The 25,632-nt window shown below is 40.1% G+C and overlaps 2 protein-coding genes across 4 annotated transcripts in view; one reads left to right on the forward strand and one right to left on the reverse strand.

Annotated features, from left to right (window-relative positions):
* rmi2 (RecQ mediated genome instability 2) overlaps window positions 1-25,632 on the forward strand; it is a 66,735-nt gene that overhangs the window by 35,737 nt on the left and 5,366 nt on the right. The gene's annotated exons all lie outside the window — the stretch shown is intronic.
* The window catches only part of si:dkeyp-72e1.9 (syntaxin-binding protein 4), a 123,190-nt gene continuing 98,669 nt past the window's right edge, over window positions 1,112-25,632 (reverse strand). Inside the window, exons 18-21 of the mRNA XM_059979208.1 lie at window positions 25,160-25,276; window positions 16,843-16,892; window positions 15,932-16,053; window positions 1,112-6,467 (exon numbers count right to left, since the gene is read on the reverse strand). Coding sequence (XP_059835191.1) covers window positions 6,340-6,467; window positions 15,932-16,053; window positions 16,843-16,892; window positions 25,160-25,276 — 417 coding nt within the window. The 3' untranslated portion in view covers window positions 1,112-6,339. The remainder of the gene's footprint in view (window positions 6,468-15,931; window positions 16,054-16,842; window positions 16,893-25,159; window positions 25,277-25,632) is intronic.

Here is a 25,632-nt window from a genome sequence, read left to right on the forward strand (position 1 = left end):
CTAAAACCGAGGCTAAAAGCCTTCTCTGGCTAAGCCGATATTTGGGTTTAGGAACTCAATTTGTTTCAGAATGCTGTTGCTTGCTTTTATTGTTTGCATGATTTGTGCTGTTTTCTCTCTTCTGATTAGGTGTTGGTCTTTTTTTTAACTATGTTCTGTTGGGTCTTTTGCTTTGTGGCTGCTTGTAAACAGATGAATTTCAAGGTTGTATAATCTAGACATACTTTAATAATAAATGTACTTTGAACCATACTCTACAATTACAACAGCAATTTACAAAAAAATGTCTGTTGTCCAGAAACTACATTAAAAAGACTGCACTTATTTATTTATAGTGTGAGTTTCGTGATCTCAATGTACAAAAGAACTTCAAAGATAATGCTTTATTTTAAACCATTGTCGTTTTAGTTCCAGTGCCCAAATGCATGCAGAGTACCTTCAATACATTGACTTCAGACGTTCAACTTACCTCATGATAATGATGAGAGCATAAGGGTTTCCAAACTGAAATTTTCAATGTTTTACTTTCCATGGATCTTGTGTTTACAGTGTTTTCAGGTTTTATTGTAATCACAATGATCGTTTGTGATGAACAATAAATACTAGCCTTGCTAATGATGCCCATTGCCAAAAAAATAAAACAGATGGATATTGGCCAAGTCCAATTTAAAATGAGGGAATGCACAAAGCCTCAGTTTTTGGATCTTATCCATAAGTCAGCACCTTAGTACTGCATTGAAATAGAAATCTGCATTTCTTTTTTGGAGTTTATGTCTGGTAGATTGAATCTTGAATTTGCAAAACTTCTATTGTGGAAGTGAGAGTACGAATCTGAGCCATAGCTGACACTTAATTAAAGGAATTGAGTTGCTTGATGTCATTAATATGGGCTTCTTGAGTTTCATTTCCTCACTTTTGGGCCGTGCAGCTATTACTGAAATCAAGGGCTTTTAAATGGACATGTTCCAATTAATTTTGTTTCTCATTGCCCATTTCTCCAAAGTTGAGCGAATTGAAGAGAAATCCTGGCATTTTTAATGTTATTCAGCATACTTGTGTTTTTAACTTACTGCAATTCTTCTGTCTTCATTTGAGTATTTTGGACTGCCAAGATAGAATTTAAATGCAGAACTTGAAAATGTGAACCTAGCCAACAGTAAGAAATCTTAATTGTTTAAGCACTGCAAGGATGTAGTTTATGATGAGGTTACATGGAAGGTATATCCGGTGCAAGGAGGCAGACCATATGCTTTTGCCAAAAAAACTTACTGGACACACCCACACCAAATTAAATCAAGCACTTTGAATGTTGTAACTTTACGATATGATAAATTGCCTTGTAGTGATGGAACAAAATTTTGCTTTCCAGCTGCAAGTTAAATATTGATCTGCTTAACAGGGTGTAGAATGGGTACTTCTTGAAAAGCTAGACATCAAAAACTGGACAAAATGCATTTTTGGTGAGTTACAATGAGCCCCATTGCAAACACGTCCCTATTGTGGATGCCATGGTGAATCTGAAGTGATCCAACTTGCCTACTTGCTCTGGGTGGCAAAACGTCTTAACATGCATCTTTAATCAACCTGGACTTCTGCTGTTGGGCAAAATATATATAAAGTAATATCCAACTGCTTCACATAATTGCAACGGATTATGATACGAAAGTTCACCCATCCTTGTGTGATCATGCACATGAAATCTTTCCACTTTTCGATTTTTGGAAGCCGATGACTTATTTGAAATGTTCATTTCCAGTATGAAAGGGAGAAGATGGACTATCGGTAGCAATATGGGTTTTCTGGTAACTCGTTCTGAACTTAAACTTAGTGGTGACTTTATTAGGTACAGAAGTGGAACCTGCTGTGGTCTTCTGCTGCTGTAGCTCATCCACTTCAAGTTTTGACATGTTATGTGTACAAAGACGCATTAATGAGCAGGTGTCCCTAACAAAGCTGGCTATAGAGTGTATAACTAGGATTTAAGTATGGGCCTGTAGAGCATGCACCACAGGGCAAAATAGGATTTAAAATGTATGAGCAGCTTCCAAAAATTCACTGATTTTTTTTTTATTTTCTTCATTAATTAATGCACTAAAGCTACACATGGTTTATTGGAAGCTAAAGAATTGTCCTTTGGATTTAAAAAAAATTCTTATGCTGATGTCAACTAGAAATATTGTACATTGTGTACATTAAAAAAATAGAAGCACTTATTTACACACAATTTATTAAAAGCAGCAGTTGTTTAATGCTTAGCATTGGTGTTAATATCAGTTCCTGGACCTCTAGTACAGTCAAATTACATACAGGATAATGTTCAGTAGAGTTCTAAACCATACTTGATGCATAATTGGTATTTACCCTTGATGGAACTTTTAACATTTCAAGGCTAATCTCTGCAATTAAATAGTTTTATGTAGAACTAATCCATCTGGCATACTCACCCGTTTTAATATGAAGGGGATCAGATCCCAGCACTAGAAAATTTGTTCTACACCAGCATTTGCTCTTCAGCAGAAATTAAAATGTTTTGAGGGGTGCTAGAACATTTGAAGAAGTGATCTTGTATAGACATATTTAGATTTGTTAATTAATGTTGATAGTCTCATAACATCCTGATAAATGACTAATCTCAAATAGAATACTTATCTTTACATCTAGTCTCAGTAGAATACCCTAGTTATTCTTAGCTTAGATTCTTCTGTACCTTGTCCCGGAACAGTAAATTATTTTTATAGTTGATCTTAAAACCAGAGTCTTTTCTTTACAATGTTGATTGATGACCTTATCTGCATTGTGGTGAATGTTATGGGAATCTAATGAACAAGTGAAGCAGTTCTGTATTCAGTCCACTGTAGAGCTGTAGTTGATGGCTTTTCAACAGGGATATGAGGCTTTGTGCAAATTTATTGCAGATACAGGGCCTATAAAAAGTATTTACACCCTCTTGGAAGTTTTCATGTTTTATTGTTTTTACAACATTGAATCAGAATAGATTTAATTTGGCTTTTTTGGCACTGATCAACAGAAAAAGGCTCTTGTGGCAAAGTGAAAACAGGTCTCTACAAGGTGATCTAAATTAATTACAAATATAAAATATAAAATAATTGATTGCAAAAGTATTCACCCTCTGTAATATGACACCCTAAATCATCACTAGTTCAGCCAGTTGGTTTTAGAAGTCATATAATTAGTTAAATGGAGGCCTCCATTTGCAGTCAGTTGATTGTAGTAAAAATAACCCAGTATCTGGAAGGTCCGACTGCTGCTGGTGAGGCAGTATCCTGGCAAAAACTACACCGCGAAGATAAAAGAACACTTCAGTCAACTCAGTGAAAAGGTTATTGAATAGCACAGGTCAAGAGATGGATACAAGAAAATCTCCAAGTCAGTTAATATCCCTTGGATATACAGTTAAGTCAATCATCAAGAAATGGAAAGAATATGGCACAGCTGTAAATCTACCTAGAGCAGGCCAACCTCAAAAACTGAGTGACCGTGCAAAAAAGGGACAAATGAGGGAGGCCACCAAGAGACCTATGGCAACTCTGGAAGAGTTACAAGCTTCAGTGGCTGAGATGGGAGAGACTGCACATACAACTGTTACCCGGGTGCTTCACCAGTCGCAGCTTTATGGGAGAGTGGCAAAGAGAAAGCCACGGTTGGGAAAAAAAAATCTTGGTTACACTTTGCCGGAAGGCATGTGGAAGACTGAAGTCAGCTGGAAGCAGCTTCTATGGTGTGATGAAACCAAAATTGAGTTTATTTGGCCATCAGACTAAACGTTATGTTTGGCATAAGCCAAATACTGTACATCATCAAAAACACACCAGTCCTACTGTGAAGTATGGTGGTGATTGCATCATGCTGTGGGGATGCCTCACTGCTGCAGGCTCTGGAAGGCTTGTGAAAGTAGAGGGTAAAATGAATGCAACACAATACAGGGAAATCCTGGAGTAAAATCTGATGCAGTCTGCAAGAGAACTGTGACTTCTGAGAAGATATGTTTTCCAGCAAGACAATGACCCCAAGTGTAAAGCTAAAGTTGCACAGAAATGGCTTAAAAAAACAAAGTTAATGTCCTGGGGAGACCACGTTAGCGTCCACACCTCAACCCAATTGAGAATTTGGCCGGACTTGAAAAGGGCTGTTCACTTGTGATCCCCATACAATCTGTCGGAGTATGAGCAGTTTTGTAAAGAAGAATGGGGGAAAATTGCACTGTCCAAATATGCAAAGCTGATAAAGACCTATCCATACAGATTCTAAGCTGTAATTGCTGCCAAAAGTGCAACTACTACGTACTGACTTGAAGGAGGTGAATACTTAGTAATCAACTATTTTGTTTTATATTTGTAATTAATTTAGACCACTTTGTAGAGGTATGTTTTCACCTTGACACAAAAGTTGTTTTCTGTTGATCAGTGTAAAAAATAACAAATTAAATCCACTGTGATTCAATGTTGTAAAACAATAAAACATGAAAACTTCCAAGGGGGTGTATCCTTTGAATAGGCACTGTAGTAGTGCAAACCAGGCAGTATCATATTGACTGCCTGTTTTCCCCACACTGATTTTTCTGTGCAGTCAATTAACCAGGATACAAGGCTAGCAAGCTTTTGTAGTAAAAAAAAGGTGAAATTCTATTTCTCACAGCAAATGTTGCAACTGCGGCAAGAGTGCAAAACTGTTTTGTTTTACACTGTTTTGCAGTAAATGTGTATGCCTCTGAATGGGGGTTACGATCTGACTTACTGTTGGGGGGTTGCAGCTTGCTCCACTTTACAGCAGGTCTTTAACTTTAAACATTAACTCCATGTGTAGAGGCTGTGTGCGGCACAATACAAACAATGTTATCACACTTGAAGGTGAAATGCACTTTAGACGTGGCAGAACTACACTTGGTGGCCATGTTATCAGGGACACCTTGTTAATGCAAATATCTAATCAGCAAATCATGTGGCAGCAACTCAATGCATGAAAGCATGCAGATATGGTCAAGAGCTTCAGTTATTCAGAACAAACATCAGAATGGGGAAGAAATGTGATCTTTGACCATGGAATGCTTGTTGGTGCCAGACAGGGTGGTTTAAGTATCTCAGAAACTGGGATTTTCACGCACAACAGTCTCTCAAGTTTACAGAGAATGATACAAAAATATTAAGTGAGTTGCAGTTGTGGGCAAAAGCACCTTGTTAATGAGAGATCAGAGGAGAATGGGCAGATTGGTTCCAGCTGACAGGAAGGTGACCGTAGCTCAAATAACCACACATTACAACAGTGGTGTGTAGAAGAGCTTCTCTGAATGCACAATGTGTTGAACCCTGAAGGGAATGAGCTACAGCAGCAGAATACCACAAACATATTCTCATGTTTATTAGGTGCAGGGGATTTCTAATAATGTGGCCACTGAGTATTTTTGGTTTGGAAATAAAACTGCAAATGATACAAATCTGAAGTAAAGCAGTAAATGTTGGAACAAACTCAGGAGGTCAGATTGCGTCTGTGGGAAGAAAAACAGGTCTGTCATCAGAACTGGGAAAGGGAAGAAAATAACGTTTTCAATAGCAAAAAAAAATGTGGATGAATGGGCAAGAACAAAAGGGAATCTTTGAAAATGTGAGAGCAAATAAGTTAATTCAGCAACTAGAATTATACTTCTCTGCCTGTGTTGCTAATAGCAAATACTAAAGGCTAGCCTGTACCCTCAGAACAATAAAACCACCAAAATATTTATTGCATTTAGTGTTCACATTGTGGTTTCTACATTGGAGAAGTCAAACACAAACTGGGTGAGCAGCCATGTTTAGTCCACAGGATGGACTCTGAGCTGATTTGCTGTCATTTAATTGGCCACCCACTCAGCTATCTGTGACCCTCTACACATGTTACACTGAGGCCCAACTCAGGAAAATAAGAACAGCAGTAGGACATACAGCCCCTCAAGTCTACTCTGCTGTTCACCACATTTGTAGCTGATCTCCCCCATCGTTGTACCAATTCCCCAGGCAGTCCTTTAAACCTGCACTGCCATTCAGTAAGATCACAGCTGATCTTTTATTCTGATGGGCAGATTCTAACACTTTGGTCATGTTCAATGCATTGAAGGGCCTAATGCCTGATTTAGGGAACCTTTTCAAAAACGAGTTTCTATTCAGCTAGGTTGTCCCAATGAAAAAGATGATGACATTGGACCCAACATCCCTGCTGTCTCTTGAAGAAAACTCTGATCAAGCATCTCAGGAATGGTATCTTCAACACACAAAAAAATATATATATTGCATTTACATTAAATATACATTAACATTAGGTATGGATAACAATAGAATGTGATCTGTTTTAAATAAATAACATTTCTTGCAGATGGCTGGTTTGATGTGTGCGTGGTGGAGCATTTCTCTGCCGGTTGGTCTTCTGCACTGCCGGCTCCTGTGAGGGGGGGCCACATTGTACTTCCGTAGCTTCAGCTGCAGAGGAGCAGAACAAGAGTAACAAGTTTTGGAAAAGGAATAATTTGACACCAGAATTAGCATAAAAACGTATCTTCTACCTGTAATCAAAATTTGACCCCTGAGCTGCAAATTTTACTTCAGCTGAAACCATTCACTGGGCTTGAAATGGTGAATTCTTCACCATTTTTATTTATAAAGCAAATAAAAGTATATTGGGCCGTTGAACACAGCCCAAATGCAAAGTAGATCCTTATAGACTAATCCCTACCAGCTGAAAGCATGCGAAGTAATAGACTGATGGCATGGAAATTTTCTGACGTAATTGCTGATGTTTATGTCTCAGCTGGGCCTCCAAGCTTGCCATATCTAAATCTACCAGCATGACAGAGTGTGGTCTGCATGTAGAATGAGCTGCCAGAGGAAGTGGTAGAGTTGGGTACAGTTACAACTTTTAAAAGGCATTTGGACAAATACATGAAGAGGAAAGACTGTGATCAGACTCCTCTTGCTACCATCAGGTTTCTGAATGGACAGTGAATCAACTCAAGAACATTACCTCACTATTTCTGCTCTCTATTTGAACTCTCCTTCTACCTGAGGCTACAAACTTATGAATCACCCCGATGAGCTATTAACTTCAAACTCTCTGCATAATCACTCAAAGAGTTAAACTGCATGTAACGAGAGCTGTATAACTCATCTTCTACCTTAGGCCACGAACTTATTAATCACCTCTGCTGTGGACACTGTCTGGAGGTCCAAGTTCCGTATGCTCCACGACCGCTGGACTAAGTGTGTAAATGTAGGAGGGGACTATGTTCAAAAATAAACTTGCTAGGTTTTCTAAAATTGACTCCTTAGGCCACAAACTTATCAATCACCCCTCATATAAGTGATATTCTGATTCTGAAAGGTATACACAAGAAATTCTACAGATGCTGGAAATCCACAGCAACACATAAAATGCTGAAGAAACTCAGCTGTAGCTCTTTGGAAATGAATAAATAGTCAATGTCTCAGGCGGAGACCCTTCATCAGAACTGGAAAGGAAGGGGAAAGATGTCAGAATAAGGAGGTTTGGTGGAGGGGGAGGGGAAGAAGTATGAGTTAGGTGGTGATAGGTGAAGCCAGATGTGTGGGGGAAAGGGGATGAAGAAAGTAACTGGGAAATGATAGGTGGGAAAGGTAGAGGGCTGGAGAAGATGGAATCAGATAGGAGAAGAGAGTGGACCATGACAGAAAGGGAAGGAGGAGGCGCACCAGGGGGTTGTGAGGGGCAGGTAGGGAGAAAAGGTAAGAGGACTGAGTGCAGAATTGAAGGGGGAGGGGAAAAATGACCAGAGATTGGAGAAATCTATGTTCATGCCATCAGGTTGGAGGCTACCTCGACAGAATATACAGAATATGAGGTGTTGCTCTAAATTCATTGTGGCAAAAGAGGTAACGGGGATTGGAATTAAAATGGTTGGCCACCGGGAAAGGCTGCTTTTGGTGGATGGAGCCGAGGTGCTCGACAAAGTGGTCCTACAAACTGTGTCGAGTCTCACCAAAGTAGAGGAGGCTGCAGAAGGAGCAGCAGGTACAGTAAATGATTCATCTTCTCCCTCCATTCAGTGCCCCTAAATGATTCACAGGTGAAGTGTCACCTCAGCTGGGAAGACTGTTTAGGTCCCTGAATGGGGGTGAATGGACAGGTGTAGCACCTCTACCATTTGCAGGGATGAAGTTTAGCGGGAGGGATGAATGGACAAGGGAATTATGGAAGGAGCAATCACTGCAGAAAGTAGAGAATGGGTGGTGGGAGGTAAAGATGTGTTTGGTGGTAGGATCCCATTGAAGATGGTAGAAGTTTGCAGAGAATAATATGTTGGATGCAGAGGCTTATGGGGTGCTAGGTGAGGACAAGAGGAACTCTTATTAAGGTGGAGGGAAGGTGGGATGATTGTGGATGTTCAGGAATTGGAGGAGATGCGGGTGACAGCAGCATCAATGGTAGCGGAAAAGTAACCCCTTTCTTTGTGAAAGGAGGATATCTCTGACATACTGGAAAGGAAAGCCTCTTCCTGGGAACAGATACAGCAGAGTCAAAAGATTGGAGAAAAGAGAATGGTAATTTTAAATGAGACAGTGTGGGAAGAGGTGTCATCCAGATTGTCCTGGGAATCAGTAGGTTTATAAAAGATATCGGTAGTTTCACTAAAATTCTTCAAACCCCTCTCCTCCCACCCACCTGGCTTCACTGATCACCTTCTAGCTTGTAGTCCTTCCCTTTCCCCCCAACTTCTTACTCTGGCATCTTCCCCCTTCCTTTCCTGTCCTGATGAAAGGTCTCAGCCAAAAATGTTGACTGTTTATTTATTCTCATTGATGCTGCCTGACCTGCAGCAGTTTGTGTCTGCTGATTCTGAGAGACATTGGCCATATGCAGACAAATGGGACAAGCTTAGTTGATGCGTACAGATGACTGGGCCTGTTTCCCTGCTGTATACCTCTATCATTCAATAACTTTTGAATCCATTTTTCCTATAAGTTTTCCTTACCAAAATGAAAGAGAATAATTGATGAGCTGTATCGGAGCATAAATACACCCGTGTGATACGAGTTGAATAATGAACTGACAGTGATATTCTGTGCAGCTCCAGCCGTTCAAGTTCTACCCATTCTCCGTGTGGAGTTTGTGCATTGTCTTCGTGACTGAGCAGACTCCACCTGCTCCAAAAACATGATGGTAGTTAAGCTGGCTACAGCAGATTGTCCCTTGTGTGGTTGGATGGAGGAGGAATTGGGCTGGGGATGGAGGTAGCCTGCAACAAAGAAGTTACTTGGAGGTAACTGGGAGGTGCAATGGATTGATGGGGATGCTGGTGCTAATGTATTCTTGATGAGCCGACTGGCCACTTATGTCTTACTTTTTGTTAACAATGTGTGGCGTTGAGATGCATTTGCCTCTGGAATCTCATCCAACCTCAAGCAACAATTAGCACTGTAAAACATCGTTTGCTCCGCAGTTGTCACCATGTCCATTAAACATCAGAGCATGTGTTTGCATTTTAAAAAAAGCCTTAAACACGTAATAGAAATATTATAAATTGTTCTCACTTCTTTCTCTTTCTGTAATCCAGTATATTTACCCTCTTTAAATAAATATCACTTCCCTCTTAGAGTTGCCTTTAAATCTTCTTCTATTCTTTAAGGTAATGATTTATTGTTCATAGCAGCCTAATGTGTTCTAAGGAACCCAGTAATATTACATTATCTCTTCATTTTAGAATTTGAGTAGAGTGTTTAACATTTAAATGAATACTCCATAGATTGCCTCAAGCTGAAAACAGATTCTCATAATCAATTCTGGAATTTCTAATGTAGAAAATGTTGACATTCCATTGGAAATTCTGGCACTTAGGAGTATACTTCACACGATTTCATGTTTAATTGACAGTGGCTATTAAACATTTTTGTTTATATTCACAAGCTCCAAGATATAAGTTGATGTTGTTCCTAATACTGAACTTTAACATTCTATTGAAATTTCAGTATTCCTAGTGTATAGACAGCATTTGATTTATGTCTCAATAGATCAATACATTGCTTCGAGCTGCTTAATTTTTTTCACTTAGTAAATACTGTACTACTGCAATTTTAAAAAATTGGTCAAGTTGTTTAGGCACCTTGTTCAGCACAGTTGAGTTGGGCCAAAGGGCCTGTTTCTATACTCTATGACTCTATCATTGCTCAAATGAACAAATACACACAAAATCAAATTTAAGAACAAATGCTGGAAATCATATAGAAAATGCTGAAAAAACCACATTAGGCAAGATTTGTGCCCACAGTTAATGCTTTAGGTCAAAGACTCTCTGCCTGAAACATTAATTGTTTCTCTTTCCATTAAATTCTCTCATTGAGGATCTTGATGTAAGTGTGGTCAAACTTCCCCATCATCTTCAGTTGTTCATGTGGAGCTCACTTACACATCACAGGAACGTGAAGACACTTTCTGAATCTAACTGCATCTACAACACTTCACCGACTTGCATGGCATCGATGGCAAAGATAAATGAAATCAGAAGGAGCACTGTTGGTGCTGAATGACTGAACTCACCCAAAGGTAATCAGGAGATGACAGTCCCTACAAAATATTGCATTTCTTTTTTAACCCACAGAAGCCTGTAGGCTACACTCAGCGATTCAGGAATAGCTTCTTCTCTGCTATCTGATTTCTAAACAGACATTGAGCCTATGAACACTACCTCAATAATTAAAATTTTTTGCATTACTTATTTTAACCTAACTAGCTAATAGACATAATTATGCTTACTGTAATTCAGTTTTTCTCTATACTTATTTATCATGTATTTCATTGTACTGTTGCTGTAAAGTTAACAAATTTCATGAAAAATGCCAGTGATATTAGATCTGATTCTGATTAATTCAGAGTATGGGAAGTACAAACTCACATACCATCTTATCCTACCTTTTGCCCCCTGTTCCCTACACGTCAATTCCTGATGAAGGGTCTAGACCCAAACCAACTGTTTATTCACCTCCATAGATGCTGCCTGATTTGCTGAATTCCTCTGGCACTTTCTGCAAAATCTCTTTTGTCAATCATTTTTGGAAAGCACTACAAAAGAAATGAATAATCTCAATCGTGAATTGGAATTTCATCCCCAGTTAGCAGCACCAAATAGTAGTCCGAGAGCTTGGTTTTCTGCCTCTGAAGTTTAATCCATTCAAATAAATGAAATGAATTTCAGAGTCAGAACAGTGTTAACTGCATGGCAAGATTAGCACTACCAACTAAACCCATAGACTATAGAGTCTGTTTCATGGAGTTCTGTTACCAATGTGACCAGCGAGTTGATCCTGTTTGCCTTGCCAAATGGTAGACTGCTCATATATTGTTTTTTTTAATATATAAAACTGCCAATGAAACAAGGGCTAACATTATGTTTGAACTTCATTTGACACGTACCGAATGTGAAAAAGTTCCGTCACTAAATGTGTGCTTGAACGACAGGGTTAATAGTGACTCATTCTAAGCAACCCCTTCATCAACTCAAACCGCGACTACATGTTCACCATTCTGAGAATCACTGGAGCATAAACCAGCCTTTGAATATCTTATCAGGTATTTTTCACGTTATTTATTAACGTCACTATTTTAAGAATGACCATTATATTGCAAGGCAAAAACCACAGTGAAATAAGGGCAGTGTAGATTGGACAGAGGGTTTGTTCCTTATTTTTAAAATTTAAAGCAGATATTTTAAAATGTCTGTTTTTATTTTAATAAAATTATTTGAATTATGTGGAAAAATTGTGCATACAAGATGGTTCACCAGTGTTGTGTTTATCTCAGTACTTGCAACTTTCTGTTCATGCAGAAACAAGTTTGATTAAGAATTTTACTTTGAAACATAAATAAAGATTTGCGTGCAGAAAATTTACAGGGCAAATCAAGGTATACATTAACTATTTCTGTCCACGGACACTGACTGACTTAGTGAGTATTTCCAACATGTTTAAAATTAACTTTGGCACCATCATGTGGTTGAATAATTTACAGCATTGACCTTCCTTAAAAAGGAAATATTTCAAGTATTAAATTTCTTGAAAAACTTGCCTTAATTACTTCCCACTATTGGATTTAGAATTGGTTTAATTCAAATGTATTAGGTCCTAGGGAAGTTCTCAAGATCACCTTCAGAGCACATGAACCTGATCACCTACAATATTGAGAGTAAGTAGAGAGCATGCCAACTTATGATAATCAAATGTGATATTCATTCATCCATAGTAATATGAATTGGAATGTATTCCATCAAAAAAGACAGTGGTTCAAAGTGCACTAGATGAGGTGCATAGTGTGGATCCTCAGTTTTACACACCTGAAGTAAGTTTTCCTTAGAGTGGAAAAAAAATAACTCTTGCTTTTCAAATCTTCCTTTATGGCTAACATTTTCCAATCCTGCCAACATCCTTGTAAAGCTGTCTACATGCTCCCAGTGCAATCCTATCTTTCCTGTAATATGTTCATATGGTTCATTGATGTTATCCCTGCTGACCAATGCTGACTGTCTCTTAAAAAGCACCTTGATTTCAAAATTTGCATCCATGATTTCTAAGCTTGTGCTCAGACACAAGAATCTAAGAAGTAGAAGTGCCCAGTTATACAGCATGCCCAATTTGTTTATGCCAACCAAAATGTCTATCTGAGCTAGTCTCATTTGCCCCCATTTGCCTATATCTCTTTTCTATCCATGTGGTTGTTGAAATGTCTTTTAAACATTGTAACCGTTTCCATCTCTATCACTTCCTTTGGTCAATATGATCATGACTGATCCCTCCCAGCGTGAAGCCCCCATGCCATTTTCCCATAATCTCATTTCCTTGCCCTTACAAACATTTGCCTAACTCCTTTTTATATACCTTGTCAGGTCCCAAGTTCTGGAAATCTCTCTCTATATATCTTTCTCATTCTTAAATCCTATCCTTAACTATGTCTTTTGGTTATCTGTCTCAATATTTCCTATTCTGGCTTGATGTCTGTTTTTAAGACAGAACATTGCAGCATAGTACTGGCCCTATGTTATGCTGACTTTTTAAACCTACTGCAAGATCAATCTAACCCTTCCCTCCTAAATTGTCCTCAATTTTTCTATCATGCATGTGCCTGTATAAAAGTTTCTTAAATGCCCCTAATGTATCTGCCTTTATCACCAGCCCTGGAGCACTCCACATACCCAGCACTCTCTGTTTAAAAAGCCTAACTCTGACATCACCCCACCCCCCAGACTTTCAACCAATCACCCTAAAATTATGCCCTAGTATTAGCTTTTTGTTTAATAATGATTCTTTGAAGTGCCTTGGAACATTTTGTTACATTAAAGATGCTATATTAATAGATTGGGTGGTGAGGTGGAGATATGTCTCTACCAAAGGAGGTGTAAGTACTCCTTCCCTCCGCCTGTCTGCATGTCACCCTTGGGCAAAGTGAACCACTCGCTTAGCCCCCATGACCAGGTTCATGTGAAGCCATGGCAGCAGATAGTGAATGGTTGTATGAGGAACTGGTGCAAATCACAAGCCCTTGTTATGCGACCAATGACTCCAGTATTGATAATGGCTGGGGTCACCCGTCTTATAAAGACACTGCCCAGAAGAAAGCAATGGCAAACCACTTCTGTAGTAAAATTTGCGAAGAACAATCATGGTCAAAAGACCATGATTGCCCACGTCATATGACACGGCACATAATAATAATAATAATAATAATGACATTAATAGAAGCTGCTGTTGCATTAGGGCAATATATCCTCAGTATAGTAAAATGTTATACTGTGCTGTATAAAAGTTTATCAAACAAAAGATTGACACCAAACCACAAGGTAATAATAGTGCAGTTGGCTAAAAGGACAAGCTATTGAAATATCTTAGGAGATCATCTGAATTAAGGTGCTAAGCTTAGTTGGGAAATTTTAGAGGTTAAACCCCAAGCAGTTAGAGCATGGCCACTAATGACAAACTGATGAGAGTGGAAATGGGGAAGGTGAGAATGAGAAGGGCAGGATGTCAAAGCAGTAAATCAGAGAAAAAAAAAAGAGGCGAAGTTACAGGGATAGTTGTAAACATATTAAAACTGATGTTTTATCTAGCCGACAGCAATGAAAGTCAAAGGGCTGAGGGATGAACAGATTTTGGTGTGAATTTTGGTTGAATGAAGCACAGGATGAACAAAGGCTGTTGTAAATCTAGTCAAGAAGAAAAGAAGAGCTTACAAAAGGTTCAAAAAACTAGGTAATGATATGAATCTAGAAGATTATAAGGCTCGCAGGAAGGAGTTTAAGAATAAAATTAGGAGAGCCAGAAGGGGCCATGAGAAGGCCTTGGACAGGATTAAGGAAAACCCCAAGGCATTCTACAACTAAGTGATGAGCAAGAGGATAAGACGTGAGAGAACAGGACCAATCAAGTGTGACAATGGAAAAGTGTGTATAGAACCAGAGGAAATGGTGGAGGTACTTAATTAATACTTTTCTTCAGTATTCACCATGGAAAAGGATCTTGGTGATTGTAGGGATGACTTGCTATGGACTAAAAAGCTTGAGAATGTAGATATTAAGAAAAAAGATGTGCTGGAGCTTTTGGAAAGCATCAAGTTGGATAAGTCACCAGGACCAGATGAAATGTACCCCAGGCTACTGTGGGAGGTGAGAGAGGAGATTGCTGAGCCTCTGACGATGATCTTTGCATCATCAATGGATATGGGAGAGGTTCCTGAGGATTGGAGGGTTGTGGATGTTGTTCCTTTATTCAAGAAAGGGAGTAGAGAAAGCCCAGGAAATTATGGACCATTGAGTCTTACTTCCGTGGTTGGTAAGTTGATGGAGGAGATCCTGAGAGGCAGGATTTATGAATATTTGGAGAGGTATAATATGATTAGGAATAATCAGCATGGCATCATGGTTTTTATAAATGACCTGGATGAGGAAGTGGAGGGATGGGTTAATAAGTTCGCTGATGACACAAAGGTGGGGGTGTTGTGGATAGTGTGGAGGGCTGTCAGAGGTTACAGTGGGACATAAATAGGATGCAAAACTGGGCTGAGAAGTGGCAGATGGAGTTCAACCCAGGTAAGTGTGAGGTAATTCATTTTGATAGGTCAAATACGATGGCAGAATATAACATTAATGGTAAGACTCTTGGCAGTGTGGAGGATCAGAGGGATATTGGGGTCTAAGTCCACAGGACACTCATAGCTGCTACTCAGGTTAACTCTGTGGTTAAGAAGGCATACGGTGCATTGGCCTTCATCAATCATGAGATTGAGTTTAAGAGCCGAGAGGTAATTTTGCATATATACAGGACCCTGGTCAGGCCCCACTTGGAGTACTGTGCTCAGTTCTGGTCACCTCATTATAGGAAGGATGTGGAAACCATTGAAAGGGTGCAGAGGAGATTTACAAGGATGTTGCCTTTTCTCTTTGGAGCGATGGAGGATGAGAGGTGACTTGATACAGGTGTACAAGATAATGAGAGGCATTGATCGTGTGGATAGTCCCCAGGCTGAAATGTCTAGCATGAGAGGGCATAGTTTTAAGGTGCTTGGAAGTAGGTACAGAGGAGATGTCAGGCATAAGTTTTTTTTTACATAGAGAGTGGTGAGTGTGTGGAATGAGCTGCCGGCGGCGGTGGTGGAGGCAGAAACGATAGGGTCTTTTAAGAGACACCTGATGGCTACATGGAGTTTCAAAAAGATAGAGGGCTATGGGTGAAGCCTAGGTAGGGACATGTTCGGCACAGCTTTGTGGGCCAAAGGGACTGTATTGTGCTGTATATTTTCTGTGTTTCTAAAATGGTGATGTTTCTTGCTTCCACACAATACCTTTAACACAAATAATATCCTAAAAATTTTACAATCATTAGACCAGTGATACAGAGTTCTGTCTAACTTACTCTCATGCAAGACTCCTTACCATTTTCACAGTCCAGAGAACAGACCCACTCAATCAGCTCCTTGGCTTCAATGGCAAGCTGCCCTGCAGGTCCAGCAGGGACCAGACTGCTTTCTCTACGTGTTTTCTTAGACAGATTTAATCTGAAGTGAGGTAGAAAATATATTTCATGAATTCCTTGGAAAATATTCAAGTATAGCCTGCTCAAATTTCAGTGCCATTGTAAACAACTGAGTCACACTTAAATGCTGAGATGAAGGTGATAAATGGTTGGACTACAATCACATGGAAGTGATTATGAGGTATTAAAGATAATGTTATTTTTATTGGTATTCATTTAGAACACTCAGGGGTAGATCTTCCCTTTGTATAGGTATGAAGTATGAGTAGGAGTACCTGCTCCACCAACAATTAAGATCGCAGCTGATCTTATGCGTTTTTTTTCTGCTCTGTCTCTATCGCCATCAATTCCCTTAATGCCCACAATTTGAATCACTTCCTTGACTGAGAATCTACAAGTTACAGCATGCCAGTGTAAGCCAAGTAATATCGAGTCAGACTTCTTGCCTAATTTCTACTTTAACTGATTGGATTGAAGAGAAGAGGTACGTGATGTAAATAAGGCACTGAACCTGCAATTACACAAGGGTGGTGAATTTGCGGAAGTTGTTGCCACATGCAGCTGTGGAGGCCAGGTCTCTGGGTGTATTTAAGGCAGAGATTGATAGGTTCTTTATTGGACATGGCATCAAAAATTACGGGACAAAGACCGGGAACTGGGGTTGAGGAGGAGAAAACAAAATGTTCAGCCATGACTGAATGGCGGGGCAGAATCGATGGGCCAGATAGCCTAATTCTGCTCCTATGTCTTATGGGCTTATTGTCTAAAATCAGTATCTATAAATCAAGATGAGTTGAATTTAGTCAATTACCTTTGGGTAGTCCGGTGTTGGCTGGCAGATATTAGAACTTTGTGGACTTTCTGTGGGAGAAGGAGAATAGTCATCACTGAAGCTTTCAAACAGAAAGTTAACATAATTCCTATTTTAAGATAAATCAGTTAGTTGTGCTTTTGGTACAATGATATCAGTGTGGGGGAGTACAATAGTTTGAATAGTTACACTTCCCTTTCCATTGCTCTTTATGGAACTGCTAATAGTCCCCCCACTTCCAGGTTAAGACAGTTATCAGAACCAACAGACTCTACATATGGTCCTGTTCCACTTTCTTCATGATCTCTTTTATTTTCATAAGTCATCCTGATAACAGACACAAAGAAATATTTCACTTTGTCATCAAGGGTAGAAGGTGGAAAGGAAAATCAGCAATTTGTTGTATCTCTAGGCCTACAGGATTACAGTGGCATGTAAAAGTTTGGGCACTCCTGGTCAAAATATCTGTTACTGTGAATAGTTAAGTGAATAGAAGATGAACTGATCTCCAAAAGTCATAAAGTTAAAGATCAAGCATTCTTTTCAGCACTTTAAGCAAGATTAGTGTATTATTTTTGTTTTGTACAATTTTAGAGTGAAAAAAAGGAAAGGAGTACCATGCAAAAGTTCGGGCATCCCAAGAGATTTGAGCTGTCAGATAACTTTTACCAAGGTCTCAGACCTTAATTAGCTTGTTAGGGCTATGGCTTGTTCACAGTCATTGTTAGGAAAGGCCAGGTGATGCAAATTTCAAAGCCTTATAAATACCCTGACTCCTCAAACATTTTCCCCAACAATCAGCAGCCATGGTCTCCTCTAAGCAACTGCCTAGTGTTCTGAAAATGAAAATAAATGATGCCCACAAAGCAGGAGATAAGAAGATAGCAAAGTGTTTTCAGGTAGCCGTTTCGTCAGTTCATAATGTAATTAAGAAATGGCAGTTAACAGGAACGGTGGAGGTCAAGTTGAGGTCTGGAAGACCAAGAAAACTTTCCAAGTGAACTGCTTGTAGGATTGCTAGAAAGGCAAATCAAGACCCCTGTTTGACTGCAAAAGGCCTTCAGGAAGATTTAACAGACTCTGGAGTGGTGGTGCACTGTTCTACTCTGCAGCAACACCTGCACAAATATGACCTTCATGGAAGAGTCATCAGAAGAAAACCTTTCCTACATCCTCACCACAAAATTTAGTGTCAGAAGTTTGCAAAGGAACATCTAAACAAGACTGATGCATTTTGGAAACAAGTCCTGTGGACTGATGAAGTTAAAATAGAACTTTCTGGCCGCAATGAGCAAAGGTATGTTTGGAGAAAAAAGGGTGCAGAATTTCATGAAAAGAACACCTCTTCAACTGTTAAGGATGGGGATGGATCGATCATGCTTTGGGCTTGTGTTGCAGCCAGTGGCACGGGGAACATTTCACTGGTAGAGTGAAGAATGAATTCAATTAAATACCAACAAATTCTGGAAGCAAATATCACACCGTCTGTAAAAAAGCTGAAGATGAAAAGAGGATGGCTTCTACAACAGGATATGGATCCTAAACACACCTCAAAATCCACAATGGACTACCTCAAGAGGCGCAAGCTGAAGGTTTTGCCATGGCCCGCACAGTCCCCCGACCTAAACATCATCAAAGATCTGTGGATAGACCTCAAAAGAGCAGTGCATACAAGACACCCCAAGAATCTCACAGAACTAGATGCCTTTTGCAAGGAAGAATGGGTGAAAATCCCCCAAACAAGAATTGAAAGACTTAGCTGGCTCCAAAAAGCTTTTACAAGCTGTTTTTCTAAGTACTGATCATGCAGGGTGCCCAAACTTTTGCTTCGGGCCCTTTTACTTTTTTGTTATTTTGAATCTATAAAAGATGGAAATAAAAAAGTGACCTTGCTTAAAATATTAAAGAAATGTGTCACCTTTAACTTTATGCCTTTTGGAAATCAGGTCATCTTTTACTCACTTAGCTATTCACAGTAACAGAAATTTTGACCAGGGGTGCCCAAATTTTGCATGCCACTGTATCTCAGCCAAGGGAAACAGTATATTGTTATCTGTCCTGTCAAGTGCATGAGAATTTTGTACATGGCCGTGAAATCCCCTCTTATTCTACTAAATACAGGAGTGATTCCCAATCAGCTTATTCATTCCACTGCCTCTTCAGGCAGAGCATTCCGATTGACAGTGCTTCCTGAACTTCGGATTCTTGTCCTTGAAATGACCTCTGATCATTGATCCTCTCATTCAGAGGCTCCCTGCTTTTTTTATATTATGGACCAATACCATTAAGCAAGGGGTCCGTGGACCCCAGGTTGGGAACCCCTGCTGTAGTTAGATCCTCTGTGAGTCCACTGGGGAGGTCAAAACCTGGTGTCTAAAGGCCCGAGCCTGTGTCTGCTGGAGGTCTGACCTGAGATTAAAGGACTGCACATGCGCGTGACTGGGAGGGAGGAACGGAGCTTGTTTATTTTGTTGTTGTTTATGTTTTGTGGCTTCTTATGTTCTGTGTTGTTCTGCGGAACGTCGTGGGCATGTTGTGTTGGCGCTAGAAGCCTTTACTGAGAAGGTATGAGTGTTATGGAGCTGGCTAGAGCAGATGTATAAGCAGTCGTGAAGAAGGCCCTGAAGACGCAGGTCCCGGATAAAAGGTGAACTATCTGTGCTCACTCCCTGTGACAACAAAGTGCAAACCAGAAGAGTACATATTGAAGACCCAAGGCAAAGCCCCAGAAGGGTGGCACGTTGGCCTAGAGGTTAGTGTAATACTTTAGTGTTCAATTCCCAGTGTTGTCTCTAAGGAGTTTGTACATTCTCCCTGTGACTGTGGGTTTCCTCCAGGTGCTCCAGTTTCCTCCCACAATCCAAAGATGCACTGGTTGGGGTTAGTAAGTTATGGGCATGTTATGTTGGTACCGGAGGCATGGTGACAAATGCAGGCAGTCCCCAACATGTCCTTGGTTGTTGATGGAAATGATGCATTTCAACTAAGTTTTGGATGTACTTGTTACAATTAAAGCTAATCTTTTATCTCCTAAATCTTTAAGAACAAAGTAATAATGTGATAATGACAGGTGGATAGATGGTGTTCTCTGTAGCCAAGAATGAGAATTTCAAGGGCTTGTTACATACTCAATGCCAGAGTAAAGTACATCTCGTAACAGCTCCCGAGACTCTTATTGGGGAGGAATAAATCTAGATCTTGTCATTCATGTTGGAACAAGTGAAACAGGAGGAGGTCCTACTGAAAGAGTTTATGGAGTTAGGTTCTAAAATAAAAAGCAAGATTTCAATTGTAATATTCTCTCCATTATTATGTGAGCCACATGCAAATGAAGTACTGGTAGGCAATTCCAGAGATGTACTATGCAACAAAAGGGCTAGCATAGGAAAGATGGTACCATTTCTGGGACAGAGAGGAGTTGGAACAATGTGACAGCTTCCAGGTGAAATAGTAAAATACCTATGTCCTAGAGATTCACTTCTCACCCCTAAAACTAAATACTTTGTTAATCAATCTTTCTGGTAAATGATCATCGCAAACAATAGTCTGTAACATCCCTTTGGAAGTGGAGGAAAATTAATGTGGCAGAACTGAGGCAAGGCAAGGCAGTTGAACCGTTGCCAAGAGCGAGGAAGACCCAAGGTTCGATCAGTTTAAATGCCGGGGCGGAATGGAAAGGTCAGGTACAGGCCAAATTGAGGCGGTGGGATCCAGGCCCCAGAGCATACTGAAGCGATTGAACCTGATGCTTGGACAACAATTTAGGTGTCAGGCTGAATTGGAAAGTTCAGGCACAGGCCCCAGAGTGTCTCGAAGCATCTGAACCTGATTTAAGTGCTGGGCCAGATTGAAAAGGTCAGGATGTTGGGGCTCGAGGTGAGGGAAGAGCCTGTTCAGCTCAGTGCTCCACTCGGTGCTGAACTAAGGGTCAGTGGATGGACTCTCTGTGGACTTCAGTTCAGAACAATATTTGCTTGTGTTTATTGTTTATTTCTCTGCACATTGGGTGTTTGATGGTCTTTTTTTTGCATTGCTTTGTTTCATGGCTACCTGTTAGCAGATGAATCTCAAGATTGTATAATGTATACATACTATGATAAATGTGGGTGAGGGGAGTGGAATATAAGCAGACAAAATATAAACGAAACATGAAAGGAGTAAATGGAGTTATAACAGGAGCCTAACAAAATGGTTGACTGCACAAGGTAGGAAATCCTGTTAAACTCCCTATGCAGCCACACATACAAACTGGAGGAAATCATATTGTGAAGAACCAAAGACTGTACATATTATAAACATACAGCAGCAGAAAATCAGATCTGGGAATTCAACATTGCTGGGTGTAACATGTTTAGAAAAAAATGGGTTAAAAGAATGAGGTGGAGCATGAGGACTCTTTTTTTAAGGATAACATAAAGACCGTAGAATAAATGGCCACAATTATAAGGAAAATATAAAATCCATATAAATTGAGTTAGAGATAATAAAAATAAGTGATACTAATAAGCAGCGTGAAATACAGAGAACATCAGTCCAATTTAAATTATACTACAAAGGCAGATAAAAGAGATAAGGGAATTGAGTTCCTGAATGTGTACAGGACTCCATTCTAACCTCGTATGTAAAAATACACAAAATGAGAAGATTTGCTATGGGATCTGATAATGGGGAATGAACTAGAGCAGGTGAGAGAAGGAGAAGTAGGGGAATATCTGGCAATAGCTACTGTAATATAATACACTTTTAAATAGGGAAAGGCGTGTATGACAGAAACTAGCTTAATGGAAGTTTATTTTGAGAACAGGACAACAAAATGGAGGATAGGAACAAACAAATGAAAATATTTAAAATGTTGCTCAACTGTGGAGAAAGAAATCCAGCTAAATACTCAAGAGATCCCATGGATGAAAAAAGAGAATAATTGAGGGTTGGGAAAAGGCATAAAATACATGCAAGCACTAAGGGAGCACAGTAGTCCATGATAACAGAGAAAATGAAGAGAGGGAGAAATAAATCTAAGGTGGCAAGATGTACTATTAAATAATAAAGGAACACTTAAAAGTATTTTATAGATATTAAAAAAGGGAAGATTGGTACGGGAATGGGATAATTAAAGCATGGACAAGGCAATACAATATGACAATGGCAGAAATATTAAATCATTTTTCTTCATTGCTGGGGAGATAGAACAAGTGAATATTTTAACAGATTACAAAAAATAATTAAAAAAGAGCATTTAAATAAAAAGGTTAACTCATTAAAATTAGATAGGGTATAGAAGAGTACAGCACTGGACTGGCCATTTGGCCCAAGATGTGCCAGTCTTGATGCCAATTCACACTCCTGTTTGTGTATCATCCACATGCTTCCATTCCCTTCATATTCATGTGTGTCTAAAAGCCTCTGTTATTCTTTGAGGAAATAACAAGCAGGATAGACAAAGGGGAGTCAGTAAATGTTATGTATTTGGATTTCCAGAAGACCTTTGACGAGGTGCTGCACGTGAGGCTGCATAACAGAATAAGAGTCCATGGTATTACAGGAAAGATACTGGTATGGATAGAGCACTGGTTGATTGGCAGGAGGCAAGTTTGCGAATGATATAAGAAAGGTGGAGAGTCGGGTAGCGTTGAGGAAGCAGAGAGGCTGCAGAAGGACTTAGACAGATTAGGAAAAAGGGGCAAAGAATTGGCAGATGGAATATAGTTTTGGGGAGTGTATGGTCATGCACTTTGGTAGAAGAAACAGAAGTATAGACTTTTTCTAAATGGGCAGAAAATTCAAAACAATGCAATGCAAAAAGACTTGGGAGTCCTCATGCAGGACTCCCTAAAGGTCAATTTGCTGGTTTTGTCAGTGGTGAGGAAGGCAAATACAATGTTTGCACTCATTTCAAAAGGACTAGAATACTGTATAAAAACAAGGATGTAACGCTGAGGCTTTATAAGGCACTGGTGAGGCTTCACTTGGAGTATTGTGAGCAGTTTTGGTCCTCTTATCCAAGAAACTATATGCTGACATTGGAGAGGGTCCAGAGGAGGTTCACAAGAATGATGCTGGGAATGAAAGGGTTATTGTATGAGTAGAGTTTGATGGCTCTGAGTCATTACTCGCTGGAATTTAGAAGAATGAAGTGGGGGATCTCATTGAAACGAATTTTGAAAGGGTAGAGTGAATGAGGAGAGGATTTTCCTACAGTGGGGGAGTCTAGGACAAGCTACAGAATAGAGGGATGTCCATTTAGAACAGATGAGGAGGAGTTTCTTTAGCCAGAGGGTGGTGAATCTGCGGAATTCATTGCCACAGGCAGCTGCTGAGGCCAGGTCATTGGGTGCATTTAAGGAGGAGGTTGATAAGTTCTTGATTAGTTAGGGCATGAAACGTTACAGGGAGAAGGCAGAAGAATGGTGTTGAGAAGGAAAATGGATGAGCCATGATGAAATGGCAGAGTAGACTCGATGGGGAAAATGGTCTAGTTCTGCTCCTATGTCTTATGGTCTTAACCAAATTGCCTGCTTTCCACTACCACCCACTTCCTGGCACCTATCACAGTCTGTATAACAGACCTGCCTTGAGATCCCCCTTGATCCAGCCCATCACGGACATTCAATGTCTCCTTTTTGGCCTCTAAATCATCAGTTTGTGCATGCTTCTGCTCTGCTTATATTCTACAAGGGCCCAGTCTGATTTTAGCTTCCTAAATCTTACATTTGATTCCTCTTTCTTGCTGACTAGTTCAGGACCTCTCCATTACCCAAGGGTTGCTTACCTTGCCATCCTTGTTTTCACTACTTACCAGAACATGCCAATTCTGAACTCTGATCAGCCGACCCTTGAAGAAAAATATTTCCTTCCTACTCCCCTCTTTTCCTTTCCCCACTGGCCTTTTACCTCTTCTCACCTGCCTATCACCTCCCCCTGGGTCCCCTCCTTCCCTTTCTCAAATATTCCACTCTCCTCTCCTATCAAATTCCTTCCTCTCCATCTCCTTACCTTTCTTACCCACCTGGCTTTACCTATCACCTTCTGGCTATCCTCCTTCCTCTTCCCCACCTTTTTACTCTGATGCCTTCCCCCCTTCCTTGCTGGTCCTGAAGAGGTTTTTGGCCTAAATCAGCGACGGGTTATTCATTTCCACAGATGCTCCCTGGCCTGCTGAGTTCCTCCAGCATTTTGAGTCTCTGTTGCTTTGGATTTCCAGCATCTGTTTATGAACAACTCCCACATGTCAGGACCTGTCCGACAGCTGCTGCTCCCAATCAGCACCCCTTATCCTGTCTTAATTTTCTCTCACCTAATTTAGTATCTTCTTGCAAGATCCAATTTCATTCTTACTCATAACTATCTTAAAGGATAATAAATTGCGGCCATTATTCCCAAAATGTTCACCATACATCTACTTCTGCAGGGTTTTGAATTTCATTTGGTAGATGAAGTTTATCAACTATCGGTGTGAAGAAAAATAGGCAGATGATTTATGGTTTGGAAGGTTTAAATCCAGGCAGGATAAGAGTAGATTTATCAAGCTCATGTACATTGAGACATACAGCGAAATGCTTCATTTGCATTAACAACCGACACAACGTGAGGATGTGTTTGGGGGCAACCCGCAAGTGTTGCCACCCTTAGGATGCCCACACTGTACTTCGATCACTAAATTTACACTACAGCTTTGGAAGTTCACAAAGAAAGCAAACTAATCCTCAGGCTTTCTCTCTAGATGGATAGAAAGCAAGTAAGTTTGGATAAATCTTTATCCTAAGTTGCTGGTCAGTTGGTTAAGTGGTGACTGTAAATTATCCCTGTGTGGCAGGAGAAATGGGGGAAGTTGTTGTGAATAGTAAAAATGGAAGTAAGTGGGTGAAGTGGGAGTTCGATGGGGCAGCACAATCTCCCTCTGACTCTCAGCTCTCTTGGTGGGGGGAAAACATAACCCATCTGGCATTATCTGAAGCACTGCTGTGGTCACTGTGGTAACCTGGTTGATCAAGGATTTGGGCATCACTGCATCACTTTTTGTGGGAGCTTGCTGTGCACAGATTAGTTGCCTTGCTTCTCTGGTTCCTCCATAATAACAGTGAATATGCTTCAAAAACTTTTAATTGGTGTAACATCCCTGAGGTTGTAAAAACAGGTACACAAGTACAGGTCCTTAAGCAGGATTAGTTTGGTGTGTGCCAGCATTGCTCAATGTCCTGTGTCAGTAATGATAATATCTTAATTTGTTTTGCAAACTTAAAACAACACCACACTGGCAGATTCCAATCAGATCAATTTTTCCACTTGCGAAAGTACTTAAGCAATTATCAAGCCTCACCTCAGCAAAGGAAAATAGTTTCTTGTTTGAGATTTCCAACTGCTTGCGGGCAAGCTCAGATGTGTGCAGCTGAGAGACGGCAGCCGACAGCCTCTGTTGCAGATCGTGTGTATCCTCCTAACAAATTAAATCTCAGTATCAGCAGAGCAGGCTCTTGGAGAATCAGTTCTCCATTTTGTTTACTTTGTAAGGCACCAAGTTGCTAAAATATTTTACTTTAAGATTCTCTCAGTATATGACCATAAGACCATAAAACATAGGAGCTATATTAGGCCATTTGGCCCATTGGGTCTGTTCCACCATTTCATCGCCACTTCCCTCTCAACCACATTCTCTTGCCTTCTCCCCGATAGGGCGGCACGGCTACATAGTAGTTAGCACAACGCTTTGCAGCACCAGCGAACTGGGTTCAGTTCCCACTGCTGCCTGTAAGGAGTTGGTATGTTTGTGATCACATGTATTTCCTCCGGGTG

This window comes from Hypanus sabinus, chromosome 9 (genome assembly GCF_030144855.1).
Source record: "Hypanus sabinus isolate sHypSab1 chromosome 9, sHypSab1.hap1, whole genome shotgun sequence".
Taxonomy (NCBI): Eukaryota; Metazoa; Chordata; class Chondrichthyes; order Myliobatiformes; family Dasyatidae; genus Hypanus; species Hypanus sabinus.